Source organism: Telmatherina bonti, assembly GCF_933228915.1.
Source record: "Telmatherina bonti genome assembly, chromosome: 15".
NCBI lineage: Eukaryota > Metazoa > Chordata > Actinopteri > Atheriniformes > Telmatherinidae > Telmatherina > Telmatherina bonti.
In genome coordinates this window covers 28,223,382-28,241,217 of record NC_136613.1, presented here as the reverse complement: position 1 = coordinate 28,241,217, position 17,836 = coordinate 28,223,382, and the positions used below count along the sequence as shown (strand labels likewise).

The 17,836-nt window shown below is 38.1% G+C and overlaps 1 protein-coding gene across 3 annotated transcripts in view; it reads left to right on the top strand.

The window, feature by feature from the left end:
* Positions 1 to 17,836, top strand: part of epb41l5 (erythrocyte membrane protein band 4.1 like 5) — a 40,345-nt gene that overhangs the window by 2,501 nt on the left and 20,008 nt on the right. For all 3 annotated transcript variants that reach the window (XM_079254569.1, XM_079254568.1, XM_079254567.1), the window contains exons 2-11: positions 307 to 518; positions 7,538 to 7,642; positions 9,716 to 9,758; positions 10,110 to 10,188; positions 10,617 to 10,661; positions 12,665 to 12,717; positions 15,941 to 16,061; positions 16,220 to 16,307; positions 16,495 to 16,583; positions 16,717 to 16,786. In XM_079254569.1, coding sequence (XP_079110695.1) covers positions 339 to 518; positions 7,538 to 7,642; positions 9,716 to 9,758; positions 10,110 to 10,188; positions 10,617 to 10,661; positions 12,665 to 12,717; positions 15,941 to 16,061; positions 16,220 to 16,307; positions 16,495 to 16,583; positions 16,717 to 16,786 — 873 coding nt within the window. In that variant the 5' untranslated portion in view covers positions 307 to 338. The remainder of the gene's footprint in view (positions 1 to 306; positions 519 to 7,537; positions 7,643 to 9,715; positions 9,759 to 10,109; positions 10,189 to 10,616; positions 10,662 to 12,664; positions 12,718 to 15,940; positions 16,062 to 16,219; positions 16,308 to 16,494; positions 16,584 to 16,716; positions 16,787 to 17,836) is intronic.

The following is a 17,836-nucleotide window of genomic DNA, read 5'->3' as shown; positions in this document are numbered from 1 at the left end:
TTCACTGTTGTTATATTATTATTATTATTATTATTATTATTATTATTATTATTATTATTATTAACTTTATTATCAGCCATTTGAAAAAAAAACCCCAAAAACTTTAATACGTTTATTCTTGTCCAAAGCTAACAGATAAACACAGAGCAACGTTTTTCTCTGGCCTCCTTGTTAGTGTGAAAGTTAAAACGTTCCTGCAGAAATATGGAATACATAAAGTATGTGTATTCTTGTACTTGTAGTAAATATAATATGTCATGTTTCTAATCTTTTCTGTCCCGTATCCTGTGCCGTCGTCATTTGCAGGTGTGGTACTGTTACCCTTTGGCTCGCCCATTATGCTGAGTTTCCTGCGCAGGACGTTGGGGCGGCGCTCCATCCGGAAACATGCGGAGAAAACCCGTTTACGAGAGGCGCAGCGAGCCACGACGCACATCCCTGCTGCTGGGGATGCAAAGTCTATCATCACCTGCCGCGTATCCTTACTGGACGGGACAGATGTCAGCGTTGATCTGCCGGTAAGGAGGCTTGCTGAAATTTAAGCCTTTTTTTTATTGCATCCATTGACTTGCAGAGCCAGGCAACGCGACTTGCATACCTTTTACATAGATGAATACAGAAAGGTGGGTTGAAACTGGCACCCTCGCTGGTGGACTGTCATGTGATGATGCTCATTTGTCAAGTTTACATGTGGTTTTTCTGTGAAGAAAAGTCAAGATTTATGAGAAGTAGACATGAAACAAACATTCTTTTGTTTTCATGGTCAAATCAACTTGAAAGTGAAAGCAGGTGTACCAGTGACCACTGGTGCATGTGTCAGTAGACCAGTCCTGTTAAGCCTCTGAAGAGTGTGTGTGTGTGTGTGTGTGTGTGTGTGTGTGTGTGTGTGTGTGTGTGTGTGTGTGTGTGTGTGTGTGTGTGTGTGTGTGTGTGTGTGTGTGTGTGTGTGTGTGTGTGTGTGTGTGTGTGTGTGTGTGTGTGAGAGAGTGAGAGTGAGAGAGAGAGAGCTAGTGCAGCTGATCACCTGTAATTCCATGATCCTCTCTGGAGAACACAGTCACGTGACAGCATCACATGACATGTTGGGCTCATCACCAGGCAGTCACAGAGCAGAACGTCACCTTTCCTTCCCTCTCCTTCCCATTTATCACACGCTTTTCCAGTCTGACTCGGAATAATTATAACATAGTGTCACACCTACACCACACACAAAAAAAAACCTCAACTTTCAGGTTAAATTCATGGAAAATGTGAAGTTAATTCAACACTGATACCATGAATGTAGTTAGCTAGTTAGTTAGTTAGTTTATTAGTTTATTTTGTTTTGTTTGTATCAGTCGAATCATATAATATCCTCTCAAACAAATAATCTTCAACAAAAACACTGGTGGGTGCGACAACAAAAATGTCAATGTGTAAATAACTTGTCACAAGTGTTGTTTTAGTTCGTAATGTCTAGGTGTAAACATTATGATGAAGAGGACTGTTTAGATGCCATTAACCGGGGTGGCATGAAAATGGCATGATCAGACATACATGTGTATTCAGAAGTTTTGAAAAAAGGCAGATTAACGTAACCTGTCAAGGTTTTGGTACATTTAAGTACATAGTGACAGAATACAGAAATATAAATATCATCAGCCTTTATTTTTTTTGTGAGTTTTGTACGTGGAGATAAAGTTTAGAAATATCTTTCTCCTTCCAGTCATGTGATCTTAGTTTCTGTTGCTCACAGACGTGACTTCTTTGTGTTTCCGCTGGAAATCAGAAAGGCAAAATTTAATCAGGCCAGTTTGGTGTTGCAACTTGTTTTGGAAGTTTTCTACGAGGTTCGGGGAAGATGAGAGAAGAATGTCACAGCTAGAAAAGAAAACACTTTGTCTTTCTTTCTTCTTCCTAGCATAATTCCTCACCAGCTTTAGGAGCACCCTTTATTAAGCATATTTTACAAGTGATGTCACCCCTCTTTGAGCCTTTCGACCATGAGGATTGGACCTGCCAAATTCTTACCATGTAACCTCTTATCAGCTCGTTATGGTGGACACAGAGAGGTTTTCATTCAGTCTTTCCTCTGGGGGAACGTTATCTGCTTCTAGTCTTTCTCTCTCTCTCTCTCTCCTGTCTGCTCTCACTCTCTCGTTTCTGATTTGGCACAAACGGTTGCTGGGATTTACAAAGCTCTGTTTGTTATTGCTTCTGCTGTAGCCCAAGTTATGACTTATAGAAACCTCATGTTGGGATAAGGGCACAGCAGTCAGAGTGCTGTAAGTTTGACCAGCTATGTGGCGGTTCCTAACAAGACAGCTGACATGGATGCAAGCGTGTGCGACTGGAAAAATGTTGGCATTCGGCTGGTGTGCCATGTTTCACTTTCTCTCCGTGTTAGTTTACATGTAGGAGAAAGTAATATTCCATCCTGACTTCTGAGCTCTGAGGAAGAAACTAGGATTCTGTCAGAGCTTGTGTTTTTGTTTAAGCTGTTATGGACCACTTGCCTCCATCAAAAACATGAACTTTGTGAAGGAAGTGTGTCCAGCGGTCGGTTTGTGTCCCGCCGCTCCATCCTCGGTGTAAATACGGGGACTTCTCAGCTGAGCTGTAGAGAGCAGACAGTCACCGTTACTGATAAAGATCAGCAAACACTAATGACAGAACACATCAGGGTATGATTGATTTCACAGACGGAGACATAATTGCATTTTAGAAATAATGTTATCGAAGCTGCAGTTGTAAAAGGATGAAATATGTGTGTTTTCAATCTGTCTACTGATATGTGTTTTAGTACCATGCATTCCAAGAAGGCTTTTTTTCTGAATGTGGGTCTAAACAAAGTTGCCCATATAAACATATCTGATTGCGCTGTTTTGGCAGTCATGCTACATTTATGACCTTACAGATATCCTCACTTCAGATAATATTCCTGTGACACGCTTCAGTTTACATGATAAGGCATCATGTCGGATTGCTCTGAAATGGAAATCATGACAAAATCATCATCATCACACTGCAAACACTCTTAACAGAGAAGTTGTGCAATTCATTCTGTTATTGGTGTTATTGACTCTGACAAACTGCAGTGTGTCCAGGTTGTTCATTTATACATGATGTGGGTGCGCTAGGATGCATTCGGAGAAAAGGAAGAGAGCGAATGTCTGTGAGGAGCTTTAGAGCGAAGTCCCTTTACCAAAGACCTTTAAAAGCAGACGGTACTTGGAAGAGTTTAGTCTGGTTTAAATGAGTTTCTCCTTTAAAGTTAATGAGATGTAATCAGATCAGTTTCACGTCTCCGCCAAAAAATAGAGACAAGCGGTTACGGCCATTTAAACCGAATGCATGTCTTTAAGATCCTAATAATGAAGATTTGCTTTGGACTCTGTTAGAAGGGATATTCACTGTACACTGAAACCTTATTCAGATTCTGCATCATCATCATATAGCTGTTTAAGAAGAGACGGGATAATGTGTGATTTTTTTTTTTCTTTTTGGTTGTTGCAGAGAAGCACAAAGAACAATTATTTACCCAGCAAACTGCTTTATTCAGGCAAATGGTACAATCTTGTTGAAATAATTTAAGTCTGAACATTATTTGGCTCCTCTTTTTACTGAATTTGTGAGCAAAATCCGGTTTTTCCTTTCGTGAAACGCAGGTGTCAGCTGGACCGCTGGTATGGTGAAGATAAGAGAAAGTAAAACTCTTGACTTTCTGCTCTTCAGATCTTTGATAGTTCGAGAGGCTTTTTTTTTGTATAAATAATTCTGTTTGCAGAAGGAATGAAACATAAATAGATCTTTTGGTGTGGCTTATAAAGCCACATTTATCCAGTTTTTTTTTTTCCCTTAAAAAGTTTATGTTTTATACTCCGTGGGACTCATTAAACCCCGACAACTAGAAGTAGAGAGGGCATTTTCATAGCCCTGTTGAGTATACATATGTAAAGTGAAATTGCATTTATTTTGAAATCATCAATATGAACCATCAGATGAATAATCAGGGATTCTCATACATCATTGTGACAAATAAAAACCTGCTCCTCAACATATTAAATGTACCCAGTGCTACTAAAATAGCTTAAAATATGTAAAACATTTTGAATGACCTCACCAAATATATTGATAAATTCTCTGAAATGCTGCTGTTGTGTGAGGATACGCATGTCCTCAACATGCGCTGGATTTTTTGCACAGATTATCCTCAAGTGAAGTGTCTGGAAGACCTTGCAGCAGCAGGTATTTCAGTGTATTTGCTGTTTCTGAGTTCCAGCTGGTGAGCGTTTCTGCCTTATTTTACTTTCTATAAGTCTGTTTGCTGCTTTCCTCTAGAGACTGCGGAGACTATTGATGTTTTTAAAATGAGGCTCAAGACCCACCTTTTTAGTTTAGCTTTTAGACTATCTTATCCGGTTTTTAGTCGATGTAAGGGTTATTTATTTATCGTTGTTGTTCCTAATGTTCTATTTTACCTGTTTGTTTCTTTCTGATTTTATTGCTTTATTTTTTTAATATTTTATTCTTATACTCAGATGTTATCTCTTTAATGTTTATTCTTTTACTATTATTATTATTGTCGTTAAAGAGACAGAAGACTATTTTAGAAACTTTATCAGGCAATATGAGATTGTGTGTGTGTGTGAATGATGATGTGTGTATTTGTTTTACTTGTTATATATATTTCACTATAATATATGTAAAGCACTTTGAGCTGCTTCTTGTATGAAAGTTGCGATACAAATAAACTTTGATTTGATTTAGAGTCGGGGTGTCCAGCTCCGGCCCTCAGTCAGGGCTCAGGGCCACAATCCTGCATGTTTTTCTGTGTATCCCTGCTCCAACACATCTGACTACAATTAATCAGTCATTTTGCAGAACTTCATAGGCTGTTGGATCTATTTAATGTAAGAAGGTGTGTTGGGGCAGGGATACATTGAAATCCTGCTGGACAGTGGCTTTACAGGACATAATAGGGACATCTCTGTTTTAAAGTGAACACAGCAAGTCCCACATTGTACTTTCTGTCTCAAGCTTCAGGGACCCCTTGTGCTCTTTGGGGACCCCCAGTTTGGGAACTAATGTTACTTTTATTTTACGTTACGTTGTTTCTAGAACAGCTTTTGACTTTGTCGCCGCAGTAAAAACTGTTGTATCTTAGTAACACCTCAGCACGTTGTTTTCTCTGTGCTTTCTGTCTGGCACACTGCAGATTTACACCCTAACACACACAGATGTGTGCGCACACACACAGGTGAGCACACTTCACCCATCGGAGAACACATGTTGACACTATGTCGCTTCAGCTACCTTTAGATGGATGGAAACGCTTTGTGCTGCTTCATCATGGACGGATCTACCGTCAGTGTGTGTCTGCTCGCTATCTGACATCTGTGTGTTTTGTCACAGCATTAAAAGAAAATTGGTGTGACTGTCGTACAAGAGAGACGACCAAAGCTGAGGTTTGAATTCCAAACTACACCGTGACGAGGAAATCGATCTTTTTTTCTTTGCGATTTGCAACTTTTAAAGTTTTCATTTGAAAGAGTTTTTTTTTTTTTTAAATTAATTTATTTTTTTAGCCTTTATGCACATTTTCCTGAAAATCTCTCTTACCCAGTGTGAAATGTTTTCACAACTTTCCAAGCAACTATAATGGAATAAAAAACATCAGATAATAGCTGTGCTCCCTACACGTCTCTCTGCTTAATCATGACCATGAAAACTCATGATTTCATTACGTGTGATAATAAAAAAAAAAAAAAAAAATCCAGTTATTTGCTGTGCATGCTGTTAAGGCAAAGTTTGACAAATACTAGCCCTTTGATGCAGGTATAATGCTCATATAAATTTCATGTTTGCCTTACTGTTAGTGAGAAATGGTCTATAGGTTATTTTATTTCTGGCTGCATACATATTGCTTGTGCACGTGGTCATTAGTGTCAGCTTTAAACTTCGTCTGGCAGGAGTTAAAGGACACCCTGCCTAATTTTTACAGTTTCTCTTTTATTGAAGATGCTTAATGGGTGTAAATACACAGAATAAGACTCATTCAGATGCTTCACTGAATTTCCTGTGTGTGCGTGTGTGTGTGTGCTTGTGTGTGTGTGTGTGTGTGTGTGTGTGTGTGTGTGTGTGTGTGTGTGTTTTTTATGTAAGGCCACCCAAAAGTTGTTGCCAAGGGATACTTCTATTTAGGAAAATATATGTCCCCACCCAATTCCAAACAGCATTATGATTCACATTCCTTCTGGTAAAATGTTTACTTCCTTGTCTTTTATCCCCCCCCTCCAGTGATTTTTCTAAATGACATTTTCTGCAGTAAATTCAGTGAAACACTTCAGAGCGTCTCGGAGCGATGGAGCTGTGTCCTCGCAGGCAGGCAGGCTGCAGACAAGCAGACAATACTGCAAGCTTTAGAACAAGACTTTGGGTGCAGTGCATGCATGCACACACAGACATCCCCCTCCTCATACACACACACACACACACACACACACCCCGCACACACATACACAATAAGCCCTTTGTGCTCTCTCTCCATGGGTACTGTAGGGTGCGGTATGCCTTGTTGGCTATGCCAGCTAGCATGGGGCCAGCCCCCCCTCTGAGCTTGCCAGGAGCTCTCTTGGGAAGAGAGTGTATGTGAGTACATGCGTGTGTACTCCTGTCTGTGAAGACGTGGGGCCACCCATGTTCCAGTCCTTTACTTGTTTACAATTCGGCCTACTTAGACATGTATGTGTGCTTGTGAGCATGTGATAAAAGATTTCCCAGCCTGTGAACACAGGCAGTACCTGGTACGGCCTCTTCAGACAGGCCAACACCTCCTGAAAGTACCTCCTTCCATGTGTTTTCTGTTTGTTGTTTTAGGAGAAATTCACCGACCAGTTATTATGAGACAGAAAAATTCTATTAAAAAGAGGAAAACTGTTTATATGTATTTGCTGCTGTGTTTTGATGATTAAATAATTATACAGCAAAAATACAGACACACACTTCTTATGTCTGCAGAGTATTAGTTTAATGTATTTTTGTTCCTGTCAGTTTGCGTCTTTGGACTTTATAAATGTCACTCTGAATTTTCACTGTAATACATTTAGTGTATCCTTTTAATAATTTTTATCCTTATTTTACATTTTTACATAATTAATTTTATTTATTTATACCTTTTTTTCATCCTACTAAGTTTCTTTTCTTCCCTGCTACAGGAGCTGCAGAGGCAACTAGTTAGAAAGCGTAGCGATGCAAACCATCTCTTATCAGTCGCTGTCCATAAAAAAACTTGAATAATTACACATGATTTTTTATATAATACATTTTTATTAACATGTTTTGAAACAGTTCATATTTTAACCAATTAAATTTTTGCCATTTGCTTCTTTTATGAAGTTTATTGCTTGTATAGTGTATAACACTCATCACAAATATTCTTATTAATCCTTATTTCTGTTTCATATCACAGTTTATGGTCTATTAAAAGTAGATCAAAGATGTTTAGGTTTTGAAATCTTATTTATTATTCTCTTTTTGTTTATGTTTTCTTGATCAGAAAAAAGCCAAAGGTGAGGAGCTGTTCGAACAGATCATGTACCATCTGGACATCGTAGAGAAAGACTACTTCGGACTGCGTTTTATGGACTCGGCACAAGTCCCGGTGAGAGTTGGGATATTGTAGTTTCTTCTTAATATGCATTTTAAATGATTTATTTGTGAGGTTTTTTTTGTGTTTTTTTTTTTTAAACATGAATCACTGTATATCGTCTACAATAAGAAACTAAATGTTTACTAAAATATTTCTTATAGTAATAATACCCATGTCACAAATCTTTCTTTTAATTTCACTCCATATAGTTTGAGGCTAAAAGGAGGCTAAAAGAATTGGTCAAAGGAAACTAGTCAGCGCGGGGTGTCACACCCTTCTCCTAGACAAACTGTTTTACGTTGGTAGTCAGCTTGTGACCCTTCCTTTCATACTGATGGTGCCGTTGAAGGAGGGCGGGGGCTGGTGGAGGGAAAGATGAACACAGGGAAGGGTGGAGGGCATATGGAAGTTGATAGGACACGAAGAAAGTGGGAGAGGGAGGGCAGTAATAAGGAATGTGGGGGAGAGGAGACTAGAAAGTGCTGCGAGTTCCTCTGTTATCTGTCTCTGTCTTGCATCTCTGTTTCTGTTTACACATGGACACACAAAGCCACGGCCCCCTCTCCCTGACATTATTTGTGCCTTCCAGAGCCTGAACTTCCAGTTGGGATTGCCACACTGAGCACATCACCGTTTCGTTCACAGCTTTATGTCGAGCTAAATGTGGGCGATCCAAACCGCTTAGTCATGAGTAGCGCTCCTCTTTAATATTTTCACAGGGAAAATCTTCTCCATGTTTTACTTGATTAAAATGACAAAAATGAAAAGGCAAAAAATCAGGCACGCTACTGCTGTCACAATATGCTTTTTTCCCGATTCGATTCAGATTTTTCAGGTGCGGGATCTGATTTAAATTGCGATTCTTACAACTCTACGATGTTGCTGATTTTTGTAGATTTAAAAAAAAAAAAAAAAAAAAAAAAGATTAAAACTTTATTTTTCAAGTGATTTATCTTGATTTCAATTAGGAAAAAACAACCCAGTAGCCAGACCATCATTCTGCTGCTATAATGCCCAACATGACAAGTTAAAAGATCAATAAAAGTAATAAAAATGACAAAAATTTTTACAATGGATTATTTTTATTTATTTGAAAAAAAAAACAAATAAAATTTAACAAAGTTTTTAAAAAAATCTTTGAAATTGTGAAACAAAAAATCCCAATTTTCAGGCTCCTATCAGAATTTTCCGACTGGATTTTCCCGTCCCTATTGCTCGGTCAGTTCTTAGTATCACAGCTTGTTATTACCTTGTTTCGTGTCCAGCTAAGCAGATTTTCTGCTCATTCTTCCCGCCAAGAGCTTCTCATTCTGTGAGATTAATAGGCTGCCTTGCATGCAGCGCTCTGTCTACATCCCATAATGATGTCATGGTCAGCGGACTGAGTGTGTCATGAAAAATCCCGCTGCTTGACTGGATTGTGAAATCCACAGTGGATTTCTGAGGTTTGACTGGTTTTGTCACTCTGCTCCAGAAGCCAATCCTCATGTTAGCCTCCTTAATTTTCTAGTCTTTGATTTCCCTCTCAGCTCTTCTAACAGCGAGGCCTTTGTGTTGCAGTGATTGCAACTCTACCCCAAAGCATGATCCATCCACCCCTAAAGCCTAACAGCTGGAGATCTTTCCATTTAATTCTGCGACTTTTTTCTCCGACCTCACTTCCACCTCTTACTGCCATTCCTGCAAAGTCCTACGCTTCTTTGTAAGATAAGTTTGTGTTGAAGCACAGATAGTTTTCAGAAAATTCTGCTCCCTTATTGGCAGGACAAGATGAGGAGGATGTGAGAATTTCTAAATGAGCCCATTTTTCATCAGGATGATTGTGAACAAAGCCCAAAACAGCAAAGCAAACTCTGGGTGCTCAAACTTTTGCATGGTGCTCCTTTCTTTTTTTTACTCTATCAGGTTATTTTTAAATTTGCATTAAATCTGCAAGGAAATGAAACCTTCCAAACCATTCGATGTGTCGTGGTTTGTAGGGCTCATAGAAAACCCACAAGGTCAGATTTGCCATAACTTTTGATTTATTATTAAACCTTGATGAAAATCCTGTGAAATTTAACTGTTGTCATCTCTCTTTATTAGCACTGGCTTGATGTTACGAAAAGTATAAAAAAACAAGTGAAAAGTAAGTATTGAACAAACTATTCTGCTCATCTACATATTTCTAGTATTTGTCTTATAGTTTAGTGTGTAATTAAAAGTGATACAATAATAATTGTTAAAGTAACAAACAAGAGTTTAGTTGTTTTTGTTTTTAACCCCGTAACCAAGGAAGATGTTTTCATGTTGTATAAATATTAAAAATGTCCCTCGTTACTCAGAACAAACGTTCTGTGCATGTTTTTGTGGCCTGATTGTTTTGCGCCTGTTTTTAAAGACAGGTTTGCAGGCTTTGCTTTTGGCCAGACTTTATTGCATTATTAACACTGATAAGTAAATAACTCTGATGTCATTTTTCTTCTTCTGTCTTTTAAAGTTGGCCCGCCGTACTGCCTTCATATGAAAGTCAAGTTCTACTCTTCAGAGCCGAACAACCTGCATGAGGAACTCACCAGGTGCTTTGAGAAGTCCTCCATACTTCTAGCTTTAGTTTAAACTCAAATATATGATTTTCTTTTTTTTTAAAGAAATTTTTTAAAGAATAATTTTTTTAATTATTCTGAGTTTAGTGTCACTCAGATGAAACAGCTGCTGATTTCATTTTAAATAAGCATTATTTTATAAATTTTAATTAATTCCTTTTGGTTTTCTTATGATGCTCTTTGAGCTTCTGTAACTCTCCTCAGCTGCACACGGGTCAGTCTACCGTTTCTGTTACTCACTGCCAAGGCAAACTTTCCTCCAGAGCCACGTCGAGACCAAGACTAAATAGAGTTAACTATCTTCAGACTGTTTATCCTCCGCTCTATGATGTGTCAGTCTAGCCAGACAGCTGGATTGGACTGATCAGTCAGTAATCGTGTGGTCTTGTTTCTTCTTTCAGATACCTGTTTGTTTTACAGTTGAAGCAGGATATCCTCAGTGGCAAGTATGTGTCTTCTGTCTGTGAAAACTAAACCACCAGATTAAAAATAGTGGTTAACTTGGGGTAAAAGGAGTTTTACTGTCTTCATTGCACACACCGCAGCATCCCAGTCGTCGACAACATCCTATCAGGCTTCCATGGTCGACTGTAGTTCAGCGTAACTCTATTTGTTCAGCACATTCTTAGTGGCTATCTAGCCTGATTGTTCTGATGTGGGTGAAGTGACACAATAACAAAGCAGACAAAAACGGATAAGTTATCGCTGGGGAACAAAGCATTCATTGTCCAAGCGTTGGCCCAAGTGCAGAGTGACTTCTGCATCACTTCAACCCAAGACGGTGCATTTCCTCAAGCAGTTTATTGGCTTGAACGTGAACCTATCTGTTGATTTTAGAGACGTACATGTAGAGGTGTGTTTAAAAGATTGATTCAGCAATTCTGAATCGATTTTTATATTAATTCCTACAGATCGATCCATAAGTCCAAAGACCAATTTTTAAAAGAAAGTTTTACCGTGGTGAACTTTAACCTTTTCGCGTGCGCGCTTCATGCGAGGTCTTTAAGACAATCAACATTGCATCAGGTACTTGTATTGCTCGCTAAGCCCCGGCTTTGAAAACGCCCAAAACGTTTGAGGCTGAGATCTGGAAACATTTCGGACTCAGAGAAGACAATCAGAAAGAAAAACTCAATAAAAGCAAAGCGATTTGCAAGACATGCCAAATGGAAGTGAAGTTTTGCAGAAATACGACAAACCTAATGAACTACATGTTGAGACATCACCAAGATCTCATGTCTAAGTCGTCCACTGGGTCGCAACAGATGAAACTCAAGCAAACTTTACAGCTACCTGTCCATTCTTCACGTTCTCTCAAAATAACTGAGTTGATTGCAGGCTTCATTTGCAAGGATATGTTCCCTTATTTTGTTGTTTGGGGGCTTCAGGCGGCTAATGAAAGCAGCGGAACCAGACTGCGTTGTGGTGTCTCGCTAACATCTCTCTAAAGAAGTCAATCCAAACATGAACCGGTCGGTGAAAGAAGATGTAAAAATGAAACTTCAGTCATTCTAGGAAGGGGACCGCTCCTTACAGCCATCTTTAGCCATCTTTACCAATACTTCATTAATTTACTGTTGAATGCCTACATAATACTAGTATTAATATATTACAGTTGTGCTCATATGTATTCATACCCTTTCATTAAAGAAGGAAAAAAAACAGCTGCCTGTCAAATAAGCTGAAATTGATTAAAGTAATAATAAATAAAAATTGTAAGAAAATCATCACATTATTTTCTAATTCTGGTTCAATAGATTTTTTTTTTTTTAAAAAAAGCAAACAAATAAGATAATTTATTACATATTACATCACTCATAAACTAATATTTAGTTGAACAATCCTTTGATGTTTCCGCTACAGTCAGGTGTTTTCTGTTCCTCTCAGTCAGACTTCTGCACCTGTTGACAGGTATTTTGTCCCACTGTTCAACAGAAAAGTGCTCTAATTTGTCCAGGACCAATTTGTTTGTTTGTTTGTTTTTTTTCTTTTTTCAATTTAATTAAATGAAAAAACAGTGTCTTATATTACTAAATCATATTTTTGCAAATTTTTAGTTATTACTTTTTTTGTCTCCAGTTATTTGAGTGACTGTTGTAAATTCAGCCTTTTCTGTAATGAAAGGGGATGAATACATATGAGCACAACTGTACACATAACAACACAGTCATGTAAAAAATAAATAAATAATAATAATACTGACCTAAAACAATATTAAATCAGAACAAATCAGATCCAATTGTGATAATCAATTGTAATTTTTCAGAATCTGAATCGAATCAGTTCTTGACATTTGAATCGATACCCAGGCCTACTTACATGTTTACATGCTGACTTACAGGATAGAAGGATGTTAGCATTTGGAGATGTTGTTTTGTTTGTCTGAAAACTCTTTGTTGATGTAAAACATTGATTGTTCCTGTAAAGTGTTGACTGTCTGTATTTTTAGGTTAGAATGTCCGTTTGACACAGCGGTGGAGTTGGCCGCCTTCTCGCTACAGGGTAAGATCCACTCCTGTAATGCAACAAGGTTTCCCATTTGTCCCTTACAGGCTTCCTTTGTGTTTTCAAACAAGTTTATTTGACATAAAGGGTGAGCTGATTAAAATTTGGGTTTAGTGAAATAATGCAACACAAAGTTTCACCGTGGCACCATTATGTTCCACATTAGCACTTTCTCTCAGTGCAACAACTATATCATGTAGAGATTTTCTGATCTGATAAGATGCTGAATTTGAGAGTCTCACCTCACTGAAAGCCGTAATTATTAAAGATGTGTTGCAGGATCTGCATTTACATTTGTAAGTTTTCACGGCATTGGAGCAAAATCTCCTCCACTCCTACAAGAATGAAAACCAAGAAGTGTTGAAGTATTTGATGACAATTTAGTATTTTAAACAAGACACAATGTAGAAGAGCACATAACGATGACCTCTACCCTCCCCACACACATCAATGCCAGGCCATCTAAACCGGGGCATAAGAAGGGAAAAAAAACAAAAAACAAAACATGATTATTCAAATATAAAAAGCAGTGAATATTAGAAGCGGTTGGAAATACTGATAATACTTTGAGTTTTTCATGTGAAAGTATGTTAAAAATCTTTGTACTATAATGTAATAGTTTGTGGGCAATCCTTAATCCAGTTAAGTAAAATGAACTGTCAGGCACTTAATCCATTTACTCCCCACCGTCCTGTTTGATAAATCCAAATTTACAGTGATTATGAATCATTTTATTAACATTTTGACAATAAATTAAACCATTTCTTCTACGTGATTTGGGGATGTAAAGCCAAATGAAGTGTTTAACCTATTGCTGTTTCAGGTTTTGACTGTTTTATGTTACATATAAGAAAAAAAGGTTTTTTGAAGGGTTTTTTTTTTTTTTTTTTTTTTTTTTTTAAAATATATAAAGTTATTTGAGAAATCCATTTTTTCTTCTGGCCAAGCAATCGATCGCGACCCATCCAGGGTATATCCTGCCCTCGCTTCGTAGCTGTTGTTAAACACTCCAGCCACTCTTTGCAACTTTGTATTGCAGGAAGCATGCATAGAAGATGATTGGACTTTTCCCTTCTTGTCCCAAACCATAAAAAATACTACTGTACTAAATAATGAAAGACTTTCCTCTGAGCTTCCTACAGTAGTGTAAATGTACAAGCTGGATGTGTATCCCACGGGAACAAAATTATTGATAGTTTACTTCCATTTTTGTTTTGATGCAGGAAGCCTTTTAAAAAGTCGTTAGATAAAATGAATTTAAAAAAAAATTAAATAAAAAAAAAAGTCGTTAGAGCAGAAATTTACTGATGTTTCCATCCAGCAGTAACCAGTCTTCACTCCTAACTCTTTTTTATTTACCTGTAAATGTCATTTTACAACAGAAACTTCAAAAGAACAAAGTTTGAGTCACTAAAAGCATTTGTGGCATGGACACACACACACACACACACACACACACACACACATTGTGGGGTAAATGCCAGCTCATTAGTGCTCCATCCTCTTCGGAGGCCCCCTAATCCAGCCCCCCTCTGTTTTGTCTTTCCCTCAACTGATCTCTCCTCTCTTCATCCTCTCTCGCTCTCCTTTTCCCTCCTCTACAGTTACAGTCAGGACATCATAATGAAATGCACTGTTTAAAAGCAAGAATCTCTTTAAATTAGGGACACTTTTCTAGGAATTTCATCCCTTTGTAAATATTTACCTACTGTTCATTTTCACAGCCTTAAAAAAATCAATCCAATTCAATTCAGCTTTATTTGTATACTGCCATTTTACAACAATGCCATCCCAGGGTCCTCTACAGAGACACCAGTTTCAGCCAGTTCATAATAAATAGCCTAACTAAGGAAAACCAACAGATTGTATCAAATCTTCACTTAGATCTAATTCCCCATCCTGAGCTGCACAAGGCAACAGTGGGAAGGAAAAAACTTTCTTTAATAGAAATAGAATAGAAAACACCTCCAGCAGGATGCGACTCGGGAGGACATTCATCTGCCTTGACCAGATGACCAACATGAGCTGCAACTTTTATCCAGGAAGACCTGCAGACAGAAGAGACGTACGTTAATGATGCCAATAATGTCCTATGTCTCTAAGGCAAGCTCACTGCATCACGGGACGTCCCTCAGCAGTCTAAACCCACGGTAGCATAGCCAAGAGATGACTAAACCTCCTCTAACTATAAGGTTTATAAACAAGGAAGGTCGTAAGCTTGATTTTAAAGTTAGTGTGTCTGCCTCCCGAACCCAAAGCTGGTTCCATAAGAGAGGAGCCTGATAGCCGAAGACTCTGGCTCCCATCCGTAACCTTAAAAATGCCACCATATGATAAAGCTTTCTCATTTAAAGCTCTTTGCTAGACCTTTCCTGTACCTCAGTTACTACCTGAGTGCAGATCCTCTCTGCCTTTTACTTTCTATAAGTCTTCATTTGACCCTTCTGTCTCTGTAAGAAGCTCTTTGGTTGGTTTTGAATTAAGATTAAGGTCAATATCTATTAAGCAACCTTTCTTTGCATTAACAAATTTATCTGCTGCCAGATTTCGCATCAACCACTCACCATAATACTGCCTCCACCGTGTTTGACACATGCAGGCCAAAGTCTGGTGCTGCATTTTCTTCCCTTTCTTCCTTCATCCTCACATTGATTAATCTTAATAGTGTTTTGCTGTACAGAGAATTAGTATATTTATCATTTTTATATATAGGTGTTTTTGATCAGACTCATTCTTCTTCTTATCAGCCTGACCTGAGCTTTGTTTTGCTCCTTCAGCTGAGTGACATTCATGAAGGTTTCGCTTGGCTGTAAGCTACAATGATCCGTACACCTCAACAACGTTTTTCACTTAGATGTTGTGGAGGTGTTTCTTTTCTTTTTCTTTTGGTGTTGCTGAATTTACCTAAAAACATCTTAGAGTTTAGATTTGACAGAAGATTCATTAGGAGCTGTCCAAATAATCCAAAATGAAATCTGAGTCTTATCAGTGCAGAAAACTTTGTGACCTTTTGTCCACTGAGTGATCTTGATCTGCAGTTCCAACACTGCAACACTTTTTGTGTTTTTGTCCATTTTTTTAAAGATTGTTGTTCAGGATCTGGTCAGCTCCGATGTTTTACTCTAAAGATTTAGTCATTTTAAGCTGGTTTGCAACCAACACTATTCTTTTACTGGGATCTAAAGTGTTTATGTGCTTGTGTTTTTATTGTATTTTCCAGCTGAGTTGGGTGATTGTGACCCGCTAGAACACAATCTGGACCTGGTGTCAGAATTTCGCTTCATCCCTCAACAGACAGAGAACGTAGAGCTCGCTATATATAATGCGTGGAAGGAGTGCAGGTAAGTGTTTCATTTATTTTAATCCATACCAAAGCAAAAACGGGCAAAATGTGTTCAGTTTTACATTTCAGCGTCTAATGAAGCACATTTTCTCTCAATATTTAATGTAGCTTTTCGGTGCATTTTCTGATTTAATTATTTTGTTTTCTATTTTTCAGAGGTCAGACACCAGCACAAGCTGAGATTAACTACCTAAATAAAGCCAAGTGGTTAGAAATGTACGGAGTGGACATGCACATGGTCAAGGTGAATAGTTTACGTCCACTCATGTTACAAAAGTAACATTAAACATGCATGGATTTCACATTATGTCATAACCTGGATTGTTTAAATAATGTAAAGTGAATACAAACATATGAGACGATCCCAATGCCATCCTTCTAAATGTCTCGTTTTGTCTTGTCGTTTCCTCTCATCTGTTTCTGCCCTGCAGGCCAGAGATGGAAATGAGTACAGTCTGGGTCTGACGCCCACTGGAGTTCTGGTGTTTGAAGGCCAAACCAAGATCGGACTCTTCTTCTGGTATGTTTAGCTGTGTTGTTTTTATGAGATAAACTAAACATATTCCATTTAAATATTCTAGGAGTTTTAGTTGTAATGACGCCATCGGTGATGCCTGTGTGGTTTATGTCATGTATTTTTTTTTTTGTTGAAGGCCCAAGATAACTCGTCTGGATTTTAAGAAGAGCAAACTGACGCTTGTGGTGGTGGAAGATGACGAACAGGTGAACAAAAGCTCACGCGGGGAAACCTGACTGAAAGCAGACCATTGAGAACACACACTCACACTGATACAAGTCATGATAATCAGTACTTCCAAACTTCTGGCTGTGGCTTTTTGATCCGCTTCCAACGTGCAACGTGAAAGTATTCCAAACAGTTTCACGGCTCATTTTAGTCGCACATAGTTTCACTTACAAGAATGTTTTTGGTATTTGCCCCTGTGGGGATACAGCCTAGGTTAAGTGTACATGGACTTTTCTTGAGCCAGTTGTTTCTATTCTTAACTTGTAAAACATTTTTTAATTCTTTAAAGATTCTTGATTGAAAAGGCAAAATAGTTTGATGACTTTGTTAAATCTTTCTTTTTCCCTCTGCATGCCAAGTAAAGATTTATTACCCTAAAAAAGTTTAGTTTGTAAAGTTTTCTGACTCATAAAAGAGATCAGAACATTGTTTCTATGAGATGAGGTTTGTTACAGTAAAACTGTGTGGGAGGGGGAGTGTGTTTTTGTCCATCCCATGAGTCTTAGAGAACGGTTAATAAAGAAGCTTGCCCCTTCTGGTATTCCTGGTATGCATCTCACTCTGAGGCTGTGTATCGGTGTGTTTGAGAGGGACGGAGAGCCAGTGTGTTAATTGATCAGTGAACTTGGAGGAATGCCCTTCATATCTATTTTAATAACTGATTGATGCATTTTTTAAAGCAGAATGTTTCTTCAACCTCTTGTGGGTAAACATTTGTGGGATTTTGTGCTCATCTGACACTGGACCACATAAATAGTTAAACTGTTGCTCAAACACATGACTTTGCCTTTCTTTTGTGCACACGACTCCCTGAAAATACATGAGTTTACAAAACTTTAATATTCTCTTGTGTTGGATCGCTGATTCACACATTAGTGACAGACTTAGACTAAATCGCTTCTCCCTCAGACTGAAATGTCTTTCTGTAGCTCTTGCTTTCTGAGTACCAGTATATATTATTTTGGGGGTCATGGCTCAAAAAGTTTAGGAACTACTTCTATAAAAGCACTTTGAATATAAAGTCTCTG